Source organism: Carlito syrichta, unplaced genomic scaffold (assembly GCF_000164805.1).
Source record: "Carlito syrichta isolate Samal-C Ts95f unplaced genomic scaffold, Tarsius_syrichta-2.0.1 Scaffold306507, whole genome shotgun sequence".
NCBI classification, from domain to species: domain Eukaryota; kingdom Metazoa; phylum Chordata; class Mammalia; order Primates; family Tarsiidae; genus Carlito; species Carlito syrichta.
The window spans coordinates 369,594-392,185 of NW_007250603.1; the positions used below are offsets into that span (position 1 = coordinate 369,594).

The window sequence follows — 22,592 nt, forward strand, 5'->3', positions numbered from 1 at the left end:
GAAGATAGACATGGTCTCTCTCTTCATGGTGCTTCTAGGATAGCAAGTCAGAGTTCAACAGGTCGTTCAGCGCCCATGATAAAGTGCACTGTGGGTGAGTAAGCACAGGTGCTGTGAGCGCCATCCCATTCCTAGGCACTACCCAACAGAAAGGCCTCAGCATGGTACCTTTATAGAAGATGGGGTCAAAGCCAGTTTGGCGTGTCTGGGAAGGCTGCTTAGAGGAAGCCGTAGCTCAGTTGAGACCCACAAGGGAGCAGGAGGGAAGGAGGAGGGGAAGACAGTAAGGCTCTGAGTCTTGGCTGGGATGTGGGTTTCACAGGTGTATGAGCTTGTCAGAGCCCAAGAGGGGTCCTCTTCAGATGTGTACATGCTGCTGGGTACAGATTTGACTGTAGGGGGAAAAGGCCATGCACATAAACCTATGGCAACCATTTAGAATGAAGCATGCTGATGTCTGCAACTTCAAATGCATACAAAAATAAGATAAGCTGACGGGTGGATAGAAGGGTGGACAGGCTAAGAGGAATCCAGCCAACTGTCCATGGTAGGGGCTAGGTGGTGGGTAAGTGGATATTCAAAGGACAATTGTTTCACCTTTCCTGCACGCTTGATAATTTTCCTAAGAAATGTTATGCAAAGGAAATATAATGCCACTACACACTCGTCAGAACTGGTTTTTAAAAGGTGGGAAATAGCAAGTCTTGGCAGGGGTGCTGGGCAGCTGTTAGGAGCAACGACAGTTCACGCAGCCACGTTGGGAAAGATGTGACAATAATGACAACAGCTGAATGTGTGCGTGCCTTGTGGCCTAGCAGTACCCCTCTCCTAGCAATACATCCAACAAATGCTGGGATGTCCCCCAACTGAAGCTCCACACATAGCAGCACTGTGGACCAGAGCCCCCATCTGGAAGGGACCAAAATACCCACTCTCTGCCCTGGCTGCCGCCCCAGAGGCAAGCAGCAAGTGGTCTCTGCTCAGGGCCACTAAGGTGTGGGGTTCTCTGCTGCTCACCAGTGGGAGCTATGCATGCGTTGCTCACTTCCCTCCTATTTTTTTTTTTGAGTTGGAATCTCACTCTGTCACCCAGGCTGGAGGGCAGTGGCACACTCCTGATCACCACAGCCTTGACCTGCTGGGCTCTGGTGATCCTTCCACCTCAGCCTTCCAAGTAGCTGGAACTACAGGCACGCCCTGCTACACCTGGCTAATTTTTTTGATTTATTGTAGAGATGAAGGCTCGCTATGTTGCCCAGACGGGTCTTGAACCTGCGAGCTCAGGCAATCCACTCACCTTGGCCTTCCAAAGCGCTGGGATTACAGGCTGAGTTTTTTTTATTTATTGTAGAGATGAGGTCTCGCCAAGTTGCCCAGGTGGGTCTTGAACCTGCGGGCTCAGGCAATCCACTCACCTCGGCCTCCCAAAGTGTGGGATTACAGGTTGAGCCCCCGAGCCTGGCCAGTTCCCTCCTCTTATCTGGGCACACACATGGTGCATTTTTCTATTTCCATGAATAGAAAAATGATGACAAAGCAATGTGAAATGTGAGAAACACTTGTGAGATGGGGACTGTGGGCATTTTCGGTTTCTCTTTTGGGGAGCAGGATAACATGGGGTAAAGAGCAAAGACTCTGAAACCAGACCATCTGGGTACAAGTCCCAGCTCTGCTCTCTACTAGCTGTGGTTCCTTAGGCAGATGACTTCTGTGTGCCTTGACTGCCACAACTGGGATTAACAATAGTGTCTCACTGCTAGGATTGTGATGTGAGTTGAGACATTCAGGCAGCACTCAGTGAGTATTAGCTCTCAGCGTTGTCTCTCTTCCAGTTATGCATGGTCAATGTGCATCAGCTTTGTAATGAGAAAATGTATATGTGAGTATATTTTGGGAGTCCACCAGGAAGGATCTGTTAAGAGGCACTAACTGCCTAGAAGTTTGCCTCGGTGGAAGGAGTACTAGGAACAACTAATGTGTGATGAAAAAATGCTTATCTCTGGGCAGTGTTGTATCTATTGCTACTACTGTTTTACAGATGAGGAAGAGGTTGCATAGAGAAGCGAAGGGACTAGCCTGAGAGCACACAGCCAGGGGCTGGCAGAACCGGGGCACAGGAGGGCTGAAGCAGTCTATGAGTGTTCCTGAGGGCAGAAGCGTTCTGGAGGGGATGGGTCACCCCATCTCCCAGCCTGCTCTGCCCACATTGTGTTGGCAAACCATATCATTACTACCCAGGAGCGAGCGAAAGCACCTTTATTTGGTTGTCCTTGGGATTACCTGAGGCTCTGAGAAGACACTTGACAGTTGCATTGGAGGTCTGATGTCTCTGACAGACTTGGTGAAGCCAACGTTCCACTTTCCCTTCATTCTGACCTCAGTCCAGGAGACACTCAGGTGGTGGTCCTCCAAGTCCCACCACCCCTCGATTGCCTCAGAAGAGAATGTCCTGCATGGGCTTTGTATGAACAAGTTGTCCAGAAGCCAGATCACCAGACAAATTAACAAAGTTGATGGTGACCTTTTCCTATCCGTGAGCCCGAGTTTGGACTAACGAGGGACATAAGAGGCGGCCCCTGGCCCAACCAGCCCAGCCCTGAAGCTCCCAGAAGAGGAGAGGAGTCTCTGGAGCAGAATGTCCAGCCATCAAAGATGAGCAGGGGAATGGATAAGATTGGGAACCCAGAGCTAATGCACCCATGGGTGCTGTCCTGGCAACAGGGGGCTGGTCCCACCCCCAGGCTCAGCCTCCTCCCATCTCTGTCATGTGTGCCTCTGTCATTCTGGCTTCCCTTTGCCCGGAATGCCTCCTGGCCTTTTCTCAGGGGCACACCCAAGCATTGGAGCCTTCCAGACCCACCTCCTTCAGAATTTGTCCCCGTGGTCCCAGGATTAGATTGGGGCACAGTGCTGTGTGTGTCCTTCTTTGGCCCTTTGAACGGGTGACTGGTATGCAGATAGATAGACTCCAGTCTCATCTTCCCAGCTGGGCAGCAAGGCCTTCCCAGCAGGATCTGGGTCTGATCCCTAGGTCACCTGACACCCAGGTCACCTGGAAGCTCTGCTTCCACCTGGAACTGGACCAGGCCTCTGAGCTGAGTGGGGCTGCTCCTTGCCTCTGTCATGAAAAGGAGGAAACATCACAATGGAAGGCCTGATTCCATCATACAGTCCGGACCCTCAGCCTCACAGCCATGTAACCCTAGGCTGCTTTGGGGACCTCTTGGCATGACTGACACAGCTAGACAGACCTCAAGCTCTCTTTGGTCCTTCTGAAAATGTTCCCATGCAGGATGTGTGCACTTCTGCCCTGCAAGTGGTCCTAAGGGACCTTATCCCTTGGGACCACTTGTCATAAGGTGTTGCTGTCGGGAGCTCCCTTAACACTTCTGGAAGTGGTATTTCTGATGAGCTCCCAGGACATGCTACCTTCATGGGGTGTGCACAGCCCCCGTTTCATGCTGGGAGGATGCAGACCACCATATAACTAGGATCCCTCTTCCTGAAGCTCCAAGTGTACTCCGAGATTTGCATGTAATTGTGGTTTATTGAGACTCATGTCCCTTCCCCCACACATGGAGGCAAAGACAGAAGAGCAGGGGAGGGAGAAGTGACCCAGGAAACAGGTGACTTTGATGTCACCCCAGCGGGAGGGGCCCTCTAGTGTCCAGGCCATCCTTTCTGCTTACCCCAACTGTGGACAGGCTGTCTCTGAAGGCTACAGAGTGGAGGGGTGGATGCTGAATGTCCTCTCAACTGGAGTTGCTGCAGAGCCCGCATGGCAGTTGTACCCTCCATCCAATCTGGGAGAGTCCACTGGGCCGGACATGCTAGGCACACAGCTGCGTGAGTTTCTTGCTGTAGCTGTTTGAGTCCTTGCTGACCGAGTCCCCGCACCATGTTATCACGATCCCAGGAGTGTAGGTCTTCTTGCTTTCCATCCTGAATGCAGGAGACAGTGGAATGAACTCTCGGGTACTCTGCAGTCCCCAATACCACAATCTCCTGGATGCCAGTCACCCTGCGCCTGATGCCAGAACTTCTTCCTCCTGTTCACCTGAAACTGGGAGCCCTTTGACTAGCAAGTCCCCTTTCTGAAATCCCCTTTCCCTTCCTTGGTGGTCCCCTGAGCCTCTGGTCACCATCAGTCTACTCTGTCCTTCTGTGAGGTCACCCTTTTCATATCACATGAGTGACATCAGCGGTTTTTGTCTTTGCGAGATATGCTAAGTAGCTTAATGTCACCATGCCACACTGTATACCTATCTCTAAACATCACATGGACCCCGTAAATGTGAATAGTTAGGAATTGTCAATTAAAAATAGTATTAATAAGAACATAATAACTAACATGCTGTGCAGGAAGCCTGCCCGGCTTGACCGCCCCAACACCTGGCTTGTGGCTCAGTCTCACCTGTCTCGGGGATTGACTGGAGCCATCTGATTTCTCTATAGGCAGGTCTTCTTGACTGGCAGGCAGCAACATCTTCTGAAAAGGTCCAAACACCTCCTCACGGCCCTCTGCCAGCCCCTGCTCTCTCCATCAGGAGAGGTTGAAGTCCCACCCTCTGGCTTCCTAGTATGGAGGAAGTTGGAATGCGTATGGTCAAATGAGTTCTTTGAGAGTGAATCTTCAATATGTTCTTCCTGGAATCCCATGTTTTTCATTATTTTTGTTATTTCAGGGTCGAGGTTATCAGGGATTCGTTGCTGTTCGTCTGCCCTTGGGTTCTCCAGGCTGGGGCTGACTCAGGGGTCCTGTAGGATGGTGACCCCTGGGGTGGGCCTCTCCGTGGGGTCGAGCACCAGCATTTTTTGGATAAGTAGCTCCAAGTTTAAGGAAAAATAAAAGGAAATTCTGTACTTTCCCATTATGATCTTTGCCCTGAGGTCTTTAAAATTGTCTTCATTGGATGGTGGATTCCCTGCCACCATTCCCTATCCACCATTCCCTGCCACCATTACTGGCTCACGTTCACTCAGAAGTATGTTCACTGGCTTGAGGTCTCAGCTATGTTTTGCTGGTGGCAGTAGCGGACGGCCGAGCACATCTGGAGGAAGAACTGTCAGGCCTCCTCCTCCCCGAGGCAGCCCTTCTGGCAGATTTGGTGGTCAAGGTCACCTCCACTAGCAAACTCCGTGATGATGTCCATGTTGTATGCCTATCGATGACTTGGAAGAGTTTCATGATGTTGGGATGTCTTAGCTTACTCATGATTTTGGCCTCTGTGTAGTACAGCTGCCAGTAGCTGGAGGCCAGCTGCTCCTTTGAGATAATTTTCAGTGCTACTGGGGTCCCAGTTTTTACATGCTGTGCAGGTTTGACCTTGGCAAAGGAACCGCTGCCAAGGGTCATAAGGACTTGATAACACCGTAGGATCTCCCTGGTGGCCATGTCCCGCTGCCTGCCCAGACACATGCCCCACCACCGCATGGTCTGACTACACTACCACTAACTACAACTATACTCACTACAGCAACTGTGCTAGAAAGCTAAGAATATGAACAACATTAGTAATACTAAGTTGCTAACACTACTCCAAAAACACACTAAATCTACTAAGACTACTAAGAAAAGCTAAGAATATGAACAAGACTAATAATACTAAGTTGCTAACACTACTCCAAAAACTTCCTAAATCTACTAAGACTACTGATAAAGACTGCTAAAAAAAAAGTCAAAGTGTGCAAACTATACTAACAATGCTAACTAAATTTAAACAAAAAGCAAGGGGAACACAAGACACACACAAGGAGAAGCACAAAGGAAATGAAAACAAAATGGGAAAAAGAAAAAAGGGGGAAAATAATAAAGGAATAAACAAAGAAAGAGGAGAGAAACGAAAAGACTAAAAAATAAAATGAAAGAGAAAACAAAAGGAAACAGAGAAAAGAACAAATGACCAAAAAAAAAAAAAGGAAAATGAGAAAAAATAAACAGAGGAAAACAAGGAGACAACAGATGCAGCACAGTCTCACTCCACAGGTCACTGAAGTGGCTTCCTGGGCAATAATGACCAAAAACCTCAGGCCAGCCAGGGGCTTATATAGGTGTGCAGGATTCCATCACCATGGCGCTTTATGAGGTCAGAGCAACTGACCATGGCTGGGCTACTCCCCAGGTTTTGTTTGTTTTTTTGTTTGCAATAACTTTTTCTCCTTTGGAGAAAAGGTGGTTTTTGGTTTGTTTTTGTTTGTCTAGGTGGGTTCTAGAGACACATTTGCTTTCTCAAAAATTAAAACCTGGCTGGGCTCATTCCCGTAATCCCAGCATTTTGAGAGGCCTGGGTGGGAGATCACTTGAGCCCAGGCTTTCAGGAACAGCCTGGGCAACATAGCGAGACATCATCTCTACAGAAAATTTAAAAATTATGTGGCTGTAGCCCTAGCTATTCGGGAGACTGAGGGGAAGGATTGCCTGAACCCGGGAGGTTGAAACTGAGGTGAGCCGTGATCGTGCCACTGCACTCCAGCCTAGGAAACAGTGAAAGTCAACTCAGAAAAAAAAAAAAAAAAGTTAAAGCCTGCAGTATGCTTCCATCTTCTTTTATTGTTAATTGGAAAATCTAAAGTAACTTTTGGTTTTTCAAGACCTCTTAATGTGTACTGTCAAATTACCCCTTTTTCTTTAAACTCTGAACGATTGGTCTCAAAATGGTGGTGAAACTTAACTGACATCATGACACTATAAGAACATCTTCTGTTGCATGAGATATAAGATATATTATTGCGTTGCCAGGAAGATAGCCCTCATCATAATTTCTCCATAAGATCATCAGACTGTCATCAAAATCTTTGGAGGGCAGAGGCAGTAGATTGAAATATTCAAAGTGTTTAAAGAACAAAAACCTGTCAACCAAGAATCCTATATTTAGCCAAACTGTCTTTCAAAAATGAGGAAGAAATCCATACATTCCCAGATAACCCAAAGCTGAGTACCACCAGTCCAGCCCTACAACGAAGGGAGTCCTTCCATTTGAAAAGTAAAGACTAGGCTGTGCTCAGTGGTTCAGCCTGTAATCCCAGCACTTTGGGAGACTGCGGGAATGAAGTAGGGAAAAGGAATCCATCACCACTAGGCCTGAAGGGGCGAGAACAGGAACAGCAGACCCGTAATTTATAGAGAGTGTTACCATCTGTCAAGGGAACACACCCACCCTCACCACACTAGGGCGATTTGCTTGCCATGTCCATCTGGTCTCCTTTGATGAAATAAATCTGAAAGGCTGAGGGCAAGGATATCTTTTGATATCCTCCATACAGCTCACCCTTCCTAGGAAGAAAGCAGGGTAGAGAAGTTACCAGGTGGGGAATGAGAGAAGGTATCTAGCATACAAGCCTCATAGAACATTCCTTTTAAAATATTTATTTGTATCTAAATTTTCATGCAGTAAAAATCTCTCTTTCTGATGTGCAGTTCGTGAATTCTGACAAATACATGTAGTTGTGTAACCACTACCTTAGTGAAGCTACACAGCAGACCCAGCACCCTCAACTTCTCCTGTTTATGTTTATGTGCTACTCCTCTGTAGTCAGTGCTTGCTCCTTCTTCCCAACTGCTGGCAACTACTGATCTGTTGATTTTGCCTTTTCCAGAATGTCATGTAAATGGAATTGTGTATTATTTAGCCTCTAGCTTTTTTCATATAGCATAATGTATTTGTTGCTGCATGAGTCAGTCAGTCAGTTGTTCCTTTTTATTACTGAGTAGATTTCCATTATGTGACTACACCACACTGTTCATGCATTCCCTGTTAAAGGACATTTGGGTTTCTTCTAGTTTTTACAACTGGGCAAATTACTTATAAACATTTAATACATGTGAATGAGTCAATGATTGGTAATTATAAATAAAACTCTTTATCAGGTATATTCATTTGCGTATAGGTTTTTTATGTGAACATAAATTTTCATACTTTTAGGTACTTAGCTAAGAGAGTGCTAAGTCATGTGACCAGAGTGTGTTTAACTTTATGAAAAGTGTGTAAGTATATTCCAAAGTGGCTGTATGTACCATTTTTGCATTTCCACAGCAATGTGTGAGAGTAGCAATTATTCTTCATCCTCACCAGCACTTAGTATCATCAAATTTTCAAAGTTTACCCTTTTTAATAGGTATCTGATAGTACCTTACTCTGGTTTTAACTTGCATTTCTCTAATAAGTAATGACATTGAACCTCTTTCTCATGTGCTTATTTATTACTTACCACCTATATACCGTCTTTGATGAAATGTTTCAACTAGTCTGTTTTCTCACCTTTGCAAATTGAGAGTTCTTTATACATTATACATATAAGTCTTTTGTCAGATAATGTGATTTGCAAATATTATGGCACAGTCTCTGGTTTGTCTTTTCATTCTCTCAGCAGTGTCTTTTGAAGAGGAAAAGAAAAGTTTTAATTTTGATGAAGTCCACTTGATCAATGAGTTCTTTTATGGATCATGCTTTTGATGTTGTTGCTAGGAATGCTCTGAATAACCCAAGATCACAAAGATTTTTGTATTGTTTTCTTATAAAAATTTTACAGATTTATAGTTTACATTTTGATCTGTTTAGGATTATTAAGTTTTTTTTGTAGCTTGACTCATTTATCATTATGTCATATCCTTCTTTATCTCTGGTAGTATTCTTTGTTCTAAAGTCTGTGTTGTCTGGTATTAATATAGCTATTCCAGCTTTCATCTGATTCGTGTTTTCATGATATTCCTGTTTCTGTCGTTTTATTTTTAACCTCACTAAGTTATTATTTTCTTTCTAAAATTTTAATTAATTTTATTTATTTGAGTTGGAGTCTCATTCTGTTTCCCAGGCTGGAGTTCAGTTGGCATGAGCATGGCTCACTGCAGCCTCAAATTCCTGTGCTCATGCAATCTTTCTACCTCAGCCTCCTGAGTAGCTGGGACTACAGACATGTGCCCACCATGCTCGGCTAATTTCTTGATATTTTAGAGCAGTGAAGTTTCACTATGTTACCCAGGCTCGCCTCAAACTCCTGGGCTCAAGTAGTCCTCTCACCTAGGCCTCTCAAACTGTTGGGATTACAGGTGTGAGCTACTGTGCCTGGCCCTACATTGTTATTTTCAGTTTGGTTTTCTTTTAGGGAGCAGAATGTTAAGGCTTGTGGTTTTTAAAAATCCAATTTGGCAATCTCTGTTTTTTAGTAGTTATGTTTAGACCAGTTATGTTTAATGTTGTTATTGATATGACTGGATTTAAGTGTTTAATTTTATTATATAGTTTTCTGTGTATCTTTTCCTCCTTATTTTCCTCTGCCTTTATTTGGAGTATTTGAATATTTTTTATTATTTCATTTAAATTTATATCTAAATGTAAACTAAAAAGTTGTACATTTTTGTATTTTTTAATGGTTGCTGTAGAAATTAGAATATACATACCTAATCTTTTGTAGTTTACTTTTTAATTAATAGTTAATTTTTACCGCTTCAAATCTAGAAACTTTACAACATATAGATCCCTCTACTTTCCTTCCTTTATGTTAAAGTTGTATACTTATTTAAAAACCTCACCAGAAGATGTTGAAGTTTTTGCTATCAACTGTCCTATATATTTTTGAAGAATTTGAGAAGAAAACTAGTTTATTGTATTTACCCAGATATCCACTGTTATTCATCCTTCATTCCTGAGAATTCATGTTTCTCTCTGGTTTCATTTCTCTTCTGCCTGAAGAACTTCTTTCAGCACATCTTTTAGAACACGTCTTCTGGCAACAAATTCTGTTGGTTGCGTTTCATCTGAGAATATCTTTATTTTGTATCATTTCTGAAAGACCTTTTCATAGAATACAGAAATTCTGGCTTGTAAGCTCTTTCAGCATTTGAAAGCAAACATTTCAGTTTCCGAGCCTTCATGATCTTTAGTGAGAGATCCCCAATCACTCATAGGTTTTTTTTCTATATACAAGGGGAGACCCACCTAAAAAATAGAATTATCTTTTGAAGAGTGGGCCCTTTATAGTGCACTTGGAATTTGTTCTTCTGGATCAAATGGCCAACCAAAGTTTTTACCTAGAAGTTTTGAGAAGGTTGCTTCACAATTTGTGGAGAAGAAACATTTCAGATTGTGGCAAACAAGTAACTGGTTCTTCTACCATGACAATGCACCTACCCACAACACACTGAAGGTTCAGCATGACCCCCATGCCCACACTCCCTGTTCATCTGATCTTGCCCTGAATGACTTGATTTTTGTTTCCTGAATGAAAAAAGTTCTCAAAGGGAAATATTTTGCCAATGTGGAAGAGATGAAACAAAACATGGCAGAAGCACTAAACGGCATCCAAATTGATGAATTCAAAAACTGTTTTGAGCAGTGGAAAGAATGTCTTAATAGGTGTATTGCATCCAAGGAAGGGTACTTTGAAGGTAACTGAAGTTTAAACAAGAATAAATACACAATTTTTATAAATACAATCCAGGTTTTTGGGTCCCCCCTCATATAATCAGCACCTCTTTTTGATGTGGCTAATAAAGGCCTTGCATCTGTATAACGTGTTTCTCTGTCAAATTGTTTTGCTACTACTAAAATTTAATCTCCTAACTCCTTCATTTTTTTGTATGCCTACCAATGATCAGGAAAAACTTTTTAGACAATTATTTTAGATTATAAAATATGAGTAGGGTGATAAGTCTCTTAGGCAGTAAGGTATACTTGAACTCAGTTCTTTTTTTTAACCTCTTTTCCTAATTTGAATTAGGTTCTTTATTTCATATACTATAGAAATGAATTAACTTCTGGTGTTTGATTATCCCTAGCTGTTTAAAACAAAATTGGGACAAGCCTTGGTGGCTTAGCCTGTTATCCCAGCACTTTGGGAGGTTGAGGCGAGTAGATTCCCTGAGCCCGCGGGTTTGAGACCAGCCCAGGAAACATGGTAAGACCTCATATCTACAATAAATTTAAAAATTATCTGGGCATGGTAGTGTGCGCTTATAGTTCTGGCTACTTGGAAGGCTGAGACAGAAGGATTGCCGGAGCCCAGCAGGTCGATGCTGGGGTGGCTGTGAGCATGCCACTGCACTCCACCCTGGGTGACAGAGTGAGACTCCAACTCAAAAATAAATAAATAAATAAATAAACAAACAAATAAATAAAACAAAATTGACTTAAATAAACATGCTTCTGATAAACTTTTATGTAAAGCATAGTATGAAACTTGCTTTCAGACAGTAGGTTCCTAATAGTGTTTTGTTGTTGTTGTTTGTTTGTTTGTTTTTAGTAGGGAGATATGGAATCTCACTCTGTCACCCAGGCTGGAGTACAGTGGCATCATCTCGGCTCACTATAGTCTTGATCTCCTGGGCTCAAGCAGTCCTTTTGCCTCTGCCTCCTGAGTAGCCAGGACTACAAGCAGTTGCTGTCACACCCAGTTAATTTTTGTATGTTTTGTAGATACAAGGTCTCACTATGTTGCCCAGGCTGGTCTTGAGCTCCTGGGCTCAAGTGATTCTCCTGCCTTGGTCTCCCAAAGTGCTGGGATTACAGGGCTGATCCACTGAATCTGGTCCTAGTAGCCATTCCTTTTAAGAATTGACCAATATCCCTCAAAATACTATTCATACCTAGAATAAATTCTGATCCATCTGCTTTCCCTGCCTCTACTACTATCAGCTTAATCTCTCTTCCTGTTAGGAATCAAGAAAGGGTGAGCAAAGATATACATCTGGCTCAATGCAGTTATGTTTGATGTTGTAGATACTGGTGACCTTCAAGGATGTACTTGTGGAATTCTCCAGGGAGGAATGGAAGCTGCTGGACATCACTCAGCAGATCATGTACAAAGATGTGATGTTGGAGAACTATAAGAACCTGGTTTCCTTGGGTGAGACTGTTTTTGAATATACTCACTGTAATTATTTTTGTTTGTTTCTTTGTTTTAACAGAGACAGGTAGCTAGGACTACAGGTATATGCCACCATGCCTAGCTAATTGTTTTTTGTTTGTTTGTTTGTTTGTTTGTTTTTTGTAGAAACAGGGTCTCTCTCTATTGCCCAGGCTGGTCATAAACTCCCAAAGTGCTGGGATTACCGTCATGAGCCATTGTGCTGACTGGTTTTGGTTCTTTATAAATCAAAAGGTGCAGAGACCCTGAAGTATATATCAAAAGGTTGAGGTTCAGGGAACCACATTTCTTTGGGGTCTGTAACAGGGTTTTTATACTTCTACTTTTGTAGGAAACTTGTTTTGTTGAATTTTTTTTAAAATTATAAAGATGTGGGGTACAATTCAGAGTCAGGTATACAAACGTTGATTATGCAGGTACCCTTTTTGATGGGGAATGCCCCTCCCTCCCCTAGCAGTTTCTTTCAACTGCCAATCCCACCTCCCTCCCCTGACAGTCAGTTTCCCACTACTCTCAGTTGCTTTCTTTTTTTTTCTTTTTGAGTTGGAGTCTTACTCTGTCACCCAGACTGGAGTGCAGTGGCCACTCTGGCCACTATAGCCTCAACCTGCTGGGCTCCGGCGATCCTTCCGCCTCAGCCTTCCAAGTAGATGGAACTACAGGCATGCGCTACTACGCCCGGCTAATTTTTGATTTATTGTAGAGATGAGGTCTCGCCAAGTTGCCCAGGCGGGTCTCGAACCCGCAGGCTCAGGCAATCAACTCACCTCAGCCTCCCAAAGGTGCGGGATTACAGGCTGAACCACCGAGCCCGGCAGTTGCTTTCTTATAGTACTATAATTGTTCAAGGGCTGCTTATGAGTGAGAACATATGGCACTCTGTTCTTTGTTCCTGTGATAAATCATTGAGTATGATTGACTCTAAATCCATCCAAGTTCCTGCGAAGTCCATATGTTTGTCCTTCTTTATGGCTGCATAACATTCCATTGTGTGTATGTACCACATTTTTTTATCCAGTCAAGCTTCAATGGGCAACATGGTTGGTTCCATGTTTTTGCTATTGTGAATAGAGTTGAATTTTTTAAAATGTATATTTCTTTTGTTTTGTCTGAATTTTCACACTGTCAACTCTTCAGAGTCCTCCCAAGTTCTGCAAGGGGTTGAGGGTTAAGTTGAATCTGGGATGTTCCTTTGTGTCTGTCCCAGATCTTCCCTCACTCTCACCCAATTCTTTGTCTTTCACTGTGAACAGGGTATCAGCTTCCTAAACCAGATGTGATCCTCTGGTTGGAGAAAGGGCAAGAACCCTGGCTGGTGGAGAGAAGGATTCACCAAAAGACCCATCCCAGTGAGGATCGAACAAGAATCATCATAGATAGTGGCCCAGGTGAGCGGTGAGGGGCTAGAACTTCTGGAGATAGTGGTCACTCGTCCTCCTCAGAGGTTCTTGTTCCTTAGAAGACTGAGTTTGTCTGCCTCCTGTTTCTCCACTGTCGTTGTACTTGCTAAATTCTATTTGCATTCAGAAACAAAGGTGTCAAGCCGGGCTCGGTGGCTCAGCCTGTAATCCCACGCCTTTGGGAGGCTGAGGTGAGTGGATTGCCTGAGCCCGCGGGTTCGAGACCCGCCTGGGCAGCGAGACCTCATCTCTACAATAAATCAAAAAATTAGCTGGGCTATTTTACCTGTAATTCCGGCTATTCGGAAGGCTGAGGAGGAAGGATCACTGGAGCCCAGCAGGTGGAGGCTGTGGTGGCCAGGAGCGGCCACTGCACTCCAGTCTGGGCGACAGATGAGACTCCAACTCAAAAAAAAAAAAAAGAATAAAAAGAAACAAAGGTGTCTTACTGCTTCATCACAATTATCTTTCTGTTGACAGGTGTAGTTTCAGCCCTTGCTCATGTTGCTTTCCTTATTATTATCACTTACTCTAGAATCTCTATACTCTCATTTTTCATAAAATCATTTATTGCATTTTTCTCACAATTTACTCTTTCAGGTGCCCCTTCCCATAGTTCAGTTCTTCTCAGTGTGAACTCTGCAGTTGGATTCTTATCATCTGCCTCTTTTTTGAGAGTTTGTCTTTTGCCAGTTAGAAAACTGCTGCAAACAACTTATGAATTCCTATTGCCTCAACTCTCCTTCCTGTCCAGAATGGGTGTCTCAGACACATCTATTTCTTATTTCATTTTAATGTTATCCTTAAAATACCAATCATTTTGCAATTTCCAAACTTAATTTTGTTTCCCAACTTCCCTGTGTATATCTGTGAACAGGGAAAGTCAGCCCTTTTATGTTAAAAAATAGAAAGTTTCCCTTCAGTTACCCACCCCTTTATTCTCTATAAACTCTTTTTTTCTCTGACCTTTGCTTCTAAGCTGAATACTTTGATATCCTTCTCAGCAATCTCAGATATTGCTACTTTTCATTGTGCTGAACAGCTGAGATGTACTGTGTGGGCTCATATGAAACGCGGAGCTCCGAAACCCAGTGCAATCTAGTCACATGAAAATGACCAATAGTCATTTCTGTCTTTTCTTCTGATAACTATCGTATGTACCTATCATGCATTTCCCTGCATCTCCCTGATGTAAGTAAAATCTGAGTTTAACTTGTCCTGTATGTTTAGCTTCAAGTTTTTTCTCTGTGATGCCTTTAGTAACTTCTCACTAAGTACAACTCCCTTCCTTTTCTGAGCTTCCACTTAGTTCAAGCCTCCATTTGGAAATACTATCATAAACTGTTTTTTACTTTTTTAGATTTGACTTGTAGGTGATTATATCAAAATCCTGTCTCAAAGCAGATTTTTCAGTGCACTTTTAGGAACTTGATCAGTCAGCTGCTTTGGAGCCATAGGAGAAAAGATTCTTCTATTTTCTCTTCTTTCTTCCTTCCTTTATTTCACTTATTGCATTAATTAAGCAAGCTTTCATGGATGTCTACTGACAAGTATCTAAAAATGGCAATCATTAACTAGATCCAGCAGTTTTTATTTTTTTGAGAATTTGTTGTCAAAAGAAATTCTCAAACTTCATGTGTTTAAACATTTGTAATTTTAGAGTATCTACAAGACTGTGAACTTCATTATTGAAACAAAAAGTATAATGAGTGATGACGTTAAAAATTCAGATGATAAGTTGATTAATGGGTGCTATAGACTTTGACAGTAACTTACGTGTAAGGTTTTTGGGATATTAATAAAAGAAAGCACCTCATTCATGTGCTCAAACACTCCACACAGAGTTGTTCTTCATTAGTGTTTAGCTCTCTCCCCCCTGCTTATCACATATCTTCATCTTAGAACCTTTTTACTTGTAGTTTGAAAAACTTCCTCATGGCATTTTCTGATGCTCTGAGTTGGCAGAAAGAGTATGGTGTTTCCTATTAAAAATAATTGATGTGTGGGAGGGAAGAAACTAACAAAGTCATGAATGAAAATTAGGACCAGTGGGATAGGGTTGTATAAAGAAGCCAGTTAGGGACCTGGCCAGGCACAGGGATTATTTACCAGATGAATTTGTTTCTCAGGACTGCCATTACAAAGTACTACAAATTGGGTGGCTCAAAACAATAAAAATGTATTAACTCACACAGTTCTAGAGGCTTAAAGTCCAAAATGAAGGTATCAGTGGGGCCATGCCAAGCGTCTTGGAGGGTATCTTTTCTTGTCTTTTCCAGCTTCTGGTAGTCCCAGGTGTTCCTTGGCTTATGGATACATCACTTTATTTTTGGTCATCTTCATGTGCTCTTCTCCACTGTGTCTCTTTCTCTGTGTCTCTTTTACTTTTTTTGTGAGGATACCTCTTTTACTCTTTTTGTGAGGATACCACATATTGGATTAGGAACCCACCTTAACTAATTACATCTATAGTGACCCTGTTTCTAAATATGGTCACATTCTGAGATCCTGGGGATTAGGACTTAGGACTTCAACATATCTTCTTTGAGGGGACACAGTTTAACCCATAACACCAGGTAAGAGTGGATTATCAACCCACTTATGTAAGATGAAGTGATACAGTGTACTTTTAAGGTTTAGGTTCAGACAGTTTACTCAAAAGACAATGTAGCACTTAAGCAGGAGAAATAATTTTTAGCCATACACATATATACCACACACACACACACACACACACACACACACACACACACACGGGTGCCAAAAATATATACATTTGCAAATGTCTTACTTAAAATGTGTATACTTTTTTTGACACTGCCTGTATATATATTAAATACTACTAATATAAGCAAACAGGTAGAAAGTCCAGGAGAATACAGTTAAGGCTCCAAGTTCTACATTAGTATCCTGTGGTCTTAGTCCTGTCAACTGCTAAGTTCTCATGTCTCAGAACAAAGGAATCCAAATAGACCATGGGAATAATGATAATGATTATTATTAATAATAATGCTTTGACTATACATGTGCTATAGACTAGTAGACTCACCCTTTATATAATATTTACACAACAAATATCATCATCCTTGGATTAACAGGTAAGCAAAATGAATTTTTAAAAGCTTAGAAACCTGTCTGAGTTTACCACTAGTAGTTGTATGAAGCTTAAAGTAGAATTATGTCTGGATAACTTTGGTGTAGTTGCTCCGCCACCTTGTCATGTGGCCTGGGAGTACTGAGAGGTCTGTTTTGTCAGTCATCTGGGCATTATTCTGTAGTGCTTTGGTGATGTGGATAAAAGGCATTGCCCGACATATGGCTGCATTTATGGTTTAAGAATATTAAATTAGCAGTAATGTGAAGAATGAATGTTTGGGGAAAGGCCTGACAGATAAAACAGTTTAGAAACTTACATTGTTAATATTTCGGTTCGAAAATAGGAGTCAGTCCTTTCTGTGAGGTTTCCCTTGTTTCTACCTTCAACATTGAATATGCCGCTCCCATAAGTCAAGTTCAGTCCTATGGTTTCTCTTTATTCTTTTTACTCTATTTGAGTATTGTATAGCCCAATGCATTTACTGTTTATTGTGCCATCCTTCCTTTTCTCATTCTCTATCAAGGTTATAAAATCATATTTGAAAGCAACTGTGCACATCTTACATGCTTCATCTCCATGAACATCCTGCCATTCTCACCTTAATACTTTCTTTCTTCTTCTTCTTCTTTTTTAATTTTTTTTGAGTTGGAGTCTCCCTCTGTTGCCCAGGCTGGAGTGCAGTGGCATACTCATGGCCACTGCAGCCTCCACCGGTTGGGCTTAGGTGATCCTTCTTCCTTAGCCATCCAAGTAGCTGGAACTACAGGCGTGCACTACACACCCAGCTTATTTTTTTATTTATTGTAGAGACAAGGTCTCACCAAGTTGTCCAGGCTGGTTGCAAATCTTCTTTTTTTAAAAGACAAGGTCTCACTGTGTTTTCCAGACTGGTCTCGAACTCTTGGACTCAAGCGATCCTTCCGCCTTGGCCTCCCAAAGTGCTGGGAGACACTGTGCTGGTCAATACTTTCTTTAGTTATGGAAAACTTTTTCATTTCTTTCAGATTTGGAGACTGCGGTTGAAATTAAACCATCTGTTTCCAGTAAGAGCATTTTTAAAGATAAGCAGTCCTCTGACATTAAAATGGAAGGAATGGCAAGGAATGATCTCTGGTATTTGTCATTAGAAGAAGTCTGGAAATATGAAGACCAGTTGGACAAGTATCAGGAAAACCCAGAGAGACATTTGAGGCAAGTGACATTCACCCAAAAGAAAGCACTTACTCAGGAGAGAATCTGTGAAAGTGGTAGATATGGGGGAAACTGTCTTCTTCCTGCTCAGCTAGTACTGAGAGAATATTTTCATAAACGTGACTCACATACTAAAACTTTAAAACATGATTTAGTTCTTAGTGGTCATCAGGAGAGCTGTGCAAGTAACAGTAATGAATGTAGTCAAACCTTCTGTCAAAACATTCACCTTATTCAATTCACAAGAACTTCCATGGGAGATAAATCTTCCAAATGCCCTGATAATGGTAACTCTCTTACTCATGGCATATCCCCAAGTATATCAAAGGGCATACATAGAGAGAAACCCTATAAATGTAAGGAATGTGGAAAATTCTTCAGCTGGCGCTCTAATCTTACTAGGCATCAGCTTATTCATACTGGAGAGAAACCCTATGAATGTAAAGAATGTGGAAAATCATTCAGCCGGAGTTCTCACCTCATTGGACATCAAAAGACTCATACTGGCGAGGAACCATATGAATGTAAAGAATGTGGAAAATCCTTCAGCTGGTTCTCTCACCTTGTTACCCATCAGAGAACTCATACAGGAGACAAACTGTACACATGTAATCAGTGTGGAAAGTCTTTTGTTCATAGCTCTAGGCTTATTAGGCACCAGAGAACTCATACTGGAGAGAAACCCTATGAATGTCCTGAATGTGGGAAATCTTTCAGACAGAGCACACATCTCATTTCGCATCAGAGAACTCATGTTAGAGTCAGGCCTTATGAATGTAATGAATGTGGAAAGTCTTACAGCCAGAGATCTCACCTTGTTGTGCATTACAGAATTCACACTGGACTGAAACCTTTTGAGTGTAAAGATTGTGGAAAATGCTTTAGTCGAAGCTCTCACCTTTACTCACATCAAAGAACCCACACTGGAGAAAAACCATATGAGTGTCATGATTGTGGAAAGTCCTTTAGCCAGAGCTCTGCCCTCATTGTGCACCAGAGAATACATACTGGAGAGAAACCATATGAATGTCGTCAGTGTGGGAAAGCCTTCATCCGGAAGAATGATCTCATGAAGCATCAGAGAATTCATATTGGAGAAGAGCACTATAAATGCAATCGGTGTGGCATGATCTTCAGCCAGAACTCTCCATTTGTAGTGCATCAGATAGCTCACACTGGAGAGCAATTCTTAACATGTAATCAGTGTGGGACAGCACTTGTTAATAATCCTAACCTTATTAGATACCAGACAAATCATATTAGAGAAAATGCCTACTAATGTAATGAATATGGAACTTTTTCACAAAGAACAGTAGCTTTAGTTTGCTTTGGAGAACTCCTGGAGATAAGCTGTACAAGTAGAATCTATGTGGAAAAGCTTTCAGTCTTGTTACTATCCTATTACACATTAGATAGTTGATTCTAGATGCAAATAAAACCCCACAAATTTTATTTCAGTACAGAAATACATCAGATTTCCTGTTTTCTACAAATTCTTATTAAAGTAATTGGCCTAGGAGGATGCTTGACCAAGTCTTAAATGGTAGAATCTGAGAAGGAACCACTTAGAGCTAAGTTGTTTAGAAACAACACAGCTTCATTACATTCTTCAAAAAGATAAATGAATATGCTGTTGTCGGGACAGTTGTTGCTGAAAATTAAAAATGGATATAGTCGTTGCAACAAAAGATAGAAAATAGTATTCCAGCATGTCATTGTTTACTTGATTGTCTTCTGGGACATTTATTAATGTTTAGTATGTTTTATGTGTGTGGTTAAACCACATTTTGGTTAACAGCAAGGAAAATGCTTATAATGCAATGCAATTAAAACCAATACATTTACACTGCTAGTAATACTCATTTTTAAACATATTTGCATACGGGCAAGAATTGGAAGTATCTATATATAAAATGAACAGACTTGATTTGTTAGATAGTGGGATTATGAGCAAGTTTTATCGTCTGTTCAGTGTTGTTATAGTTATTTTAAGGCATCTTTAAATTTTTTTTTTTTTAATTGGAATCTTACTCTGTTGCCCAAGCTGGAGTGCAGTGGCATACTCATGGCCAACCCAGCGTCTACCTGCTGGGCTCTGGCAATCCTTCTGCCTCAACCTTCCAAGTAGCCAGAACTACAGGTGCATGCTACCATACCCAGTTAAATTTTGATTTATTGTAGAGATGAGGTCTTGCCAAGTTGCCTGGGCTGGTCTCAAATCCGTGAGCTCAGGCAGTCCACTCACCTTGGCCTCCCAAAGTACTGGGATTATAGGCTGAGCCACTGAGCCTGGCCCATTTTAAAATATTTTTAAAAGATATCTACGTTCTCTAGTCTACCATCAAGGAAGCTTGAGAACCATTTGCTACAAACCTTTCCTCTTCTAGTTGTTTTGTGTCATAGAGTTTCACTCTTGACATGGTGCTTAAGCTCCTGGTAATTTAAAAGCACAATAATTTCTTTGGCTATTGGGACTTAAGGAAACATTGTGCATTTGGACATATCAGGGAAGATCTCCATTTTAGTGGGAGTATATATTAGGAAATATTTAGAGCAAGTCACCACAGTGCTGCACTGCCCAAAGATACTCTCCTTCTCAAGGTGGTCTTTTATCTTTATTTATAAAAGCTTAGTGATTAAGGACGTAGACTTGATCTAGACTATCCTGGCTGAGCTCTCATAGGTGGGTTACCTTGGGCATTCTGCTTATCTTCTCCGTGTTTAACTTATTGATATCTTCTCTGTAAATTAGAGATAATAGTGCTTACCTCATAGGATTGTGGTGACTATTGAGTAAACGTAAACAGTGTAGAATAGTGCCTGACAAAATTTAAGTTCTCTGTAATTTATTAGCTGTAATTATTAATATTACTGCCCCACCCTAGTCTCTTATTTGACTTAAATATGCTTGTGTGCTTATAAGAACTCATTGAGTTCTCACTTCCCTTCTAATCATACATGTTTTTCCCCTTTTGCCCTAAATCAACTTTTCAACCTGGAAAAATCACTGACAAATAGTGGCTATATGGTTTCATTTCTAAGGATCAGTAAATTATTTTTATTATTGTATACAAATTTATTCTGTTTGAACAAAGATTTTCCCTTCTAGGGAGAGGATCCCAGTGTTCAGATTCTCTGGTAAGTTCATGACCTGCAAAGATTTAGGGAGAAGATCTGTTTCACTTTTATATTTCAATCTGTAAATGAATGTATTATGTGTATGGACTGACCATGATTTTCCATTTTCTGTCATATACATTATATGCTCAATGAGAGGTTATTGAACGATAAGTGAAATATTGCTGAGATCTGCTGGACAGAGATCTTATCTCTCCCTGGAAAAATCTAGAAATGATGCTTAGAACTTAAGAGCTACAAGGAATATGACAGCATCTAACTTATCATTGTACAATTGAGATAAATTGAGTTGGCCCAGGTCTCACATTTTCAGTGAAGACAGACCCAGAACTAGGTCCTGGTTTTCTCATTTTCTGATGCTCTTCTTAGTGCTTACACACCATGCACACTTAACACACCTATCAGAATTGGTTTTAATTATAGCAGTGGTTCTTTATGGGAATACAATAGCCCAATAACTGGGTTTCTCAAAATTTCTGATAACCTTTGGCTCAATTTCCTCAACTGTGTAATGAGAATACTACTAGTGTCTACCTCAAAGGGTTGTTGTGTGGATTAAGTAAGATGATACATATGAAGCTTATAAAACAATGCCTGGTGCATAATTGGTGCTGTATGTGTTAGCTATTAATAATATTACTATTATTGATCTCATAAGGACCTAACTGGTAATATGGACAGAAATACATGTCTGTGAATGATCACTGAAACTGTAATTACAACAGTGCGTAATTTTCAAAAGAAAAGTGTATAATAGTATAATATTTATGGCATATCCATGTAATGGAATATTATGCAAACATTAAAGTTATATACACAGGAAGTTTGATAACAGGAAAAATGATGCTGTTGTGTTGTGAAAAAAGCATGATGAATAATTGTCAATATTGCATACATTCAAATATATAGAAATAAATGCATTGTAAAAAACAATGTTGCTCAAACCTCTAAGGAAATTTCTTAAGTGGTTAATAGCAGTTAACCTGCATATTGAGAAAATTGGAGTTTGTTCTTCTTTTCTCTTTTAAAAAATACTTTTCAGTTATTTCCAAAGTCTCTTCAAATAATATATGTTACTTTGAGAATTAGGAAAACAATATCTCCAAGGAGGGGATTTCTTTTCTCTTCAGAAGCTCATCCCTACAGATAAACTACTAGACCCTTAATAAAGGAATTTAGCAAAGTCATGGGTACAGATTAATGTTCAAAAATCAATTTCACGTCTATGTACTAGCTGTGAACAACTAGGAAATGAAGTCAGAAATACAGTTCTATTTACAGTGATACCAAAACATGAAATATTTAGATAATTTAATGAAACATACATGAACTGTATAGTAAAAACTATAAAACATTTCTGGAAGAAATTAAGAAATATATCAAGAATACATAATAAACACATAACGAATGGAGAAGTATACCATGGTCAAGGATGGAAACTCAATATTATTAAGATATGGTAGTTCTCCCCCAATTAACCTTCAGATTCAGAGGCATTTGTGTGGAAATTGACAAACTAATAAAAAATTTATATGGAAAAGCAAAGGACCTAGAATAACCAAAGCAAATTTTTTCAAAGAATAAACTTGGCAGGGCGCAGTGGCTCAAGCTTGTAATTCCAGCACGTTGGAGGGCCAAGGTGAGAGGATTGCCTAGGCCTACGGGTTCGAGACCAGCCTAGGCAACATGGTAAGACTTCATCTCTACAATAAATCAAAAAATTAGCCGGGCGCATTCCTGTAGTTCCAGCTACTTGGAAGGCTGAGGTGGAAGGATCGCCGGAGCCCAGCAGACCGAGGCTGCGGTGGCCGGGAGCGGCCACTGCACTCCAGCCTGGGAGACCGAGTGAGACTCCAACTCAAAAAAAAAAAAAAGAACAAAGTTAAAGGGCTTATTATACTACA

The 22,592-nt window shown here is 41.2% G+C and overlaps 1 protein-coding gene across 2 annotated transcripts in view; it reads left to right on the forward strand.

The window, feature by feature from the left end:
• ZNF10 (zinc finger protein 10) overlaps positions 1-18,860 on the forward strand; it is a 41,568-nt gene extending 22,708 nt beyond the window's left edge. Inside the window, exons 3-6 of one of the 2 annotated variants that reach the window (XM_021715000.1) lie at positions 11,715-11,841; positions 13,116-13,211; positions 17,364-17,550; positions 17,953-18,860. In XM_021715000.1, the coding sequence (XP_021570675.1) occupies positions 11,715-11,841; positions 13,116-13,211; positions 17,364-17,550; positions 17,953-18,829 (1,287 nt within the window). In that variant the 3' untranslated portion in view covers positions 18,830-18,860. Of the gene's footprint in view, positions 1-11,714; positions 11,842-13,115; positions 13,212-17,363 lie in introns of both variants that reach the window. The other variant, XM_021714999.1, reaches the window with a different exon arrangement.
• Positions 18,861-22,592: the final 3,732 nt, after the last annotated feature.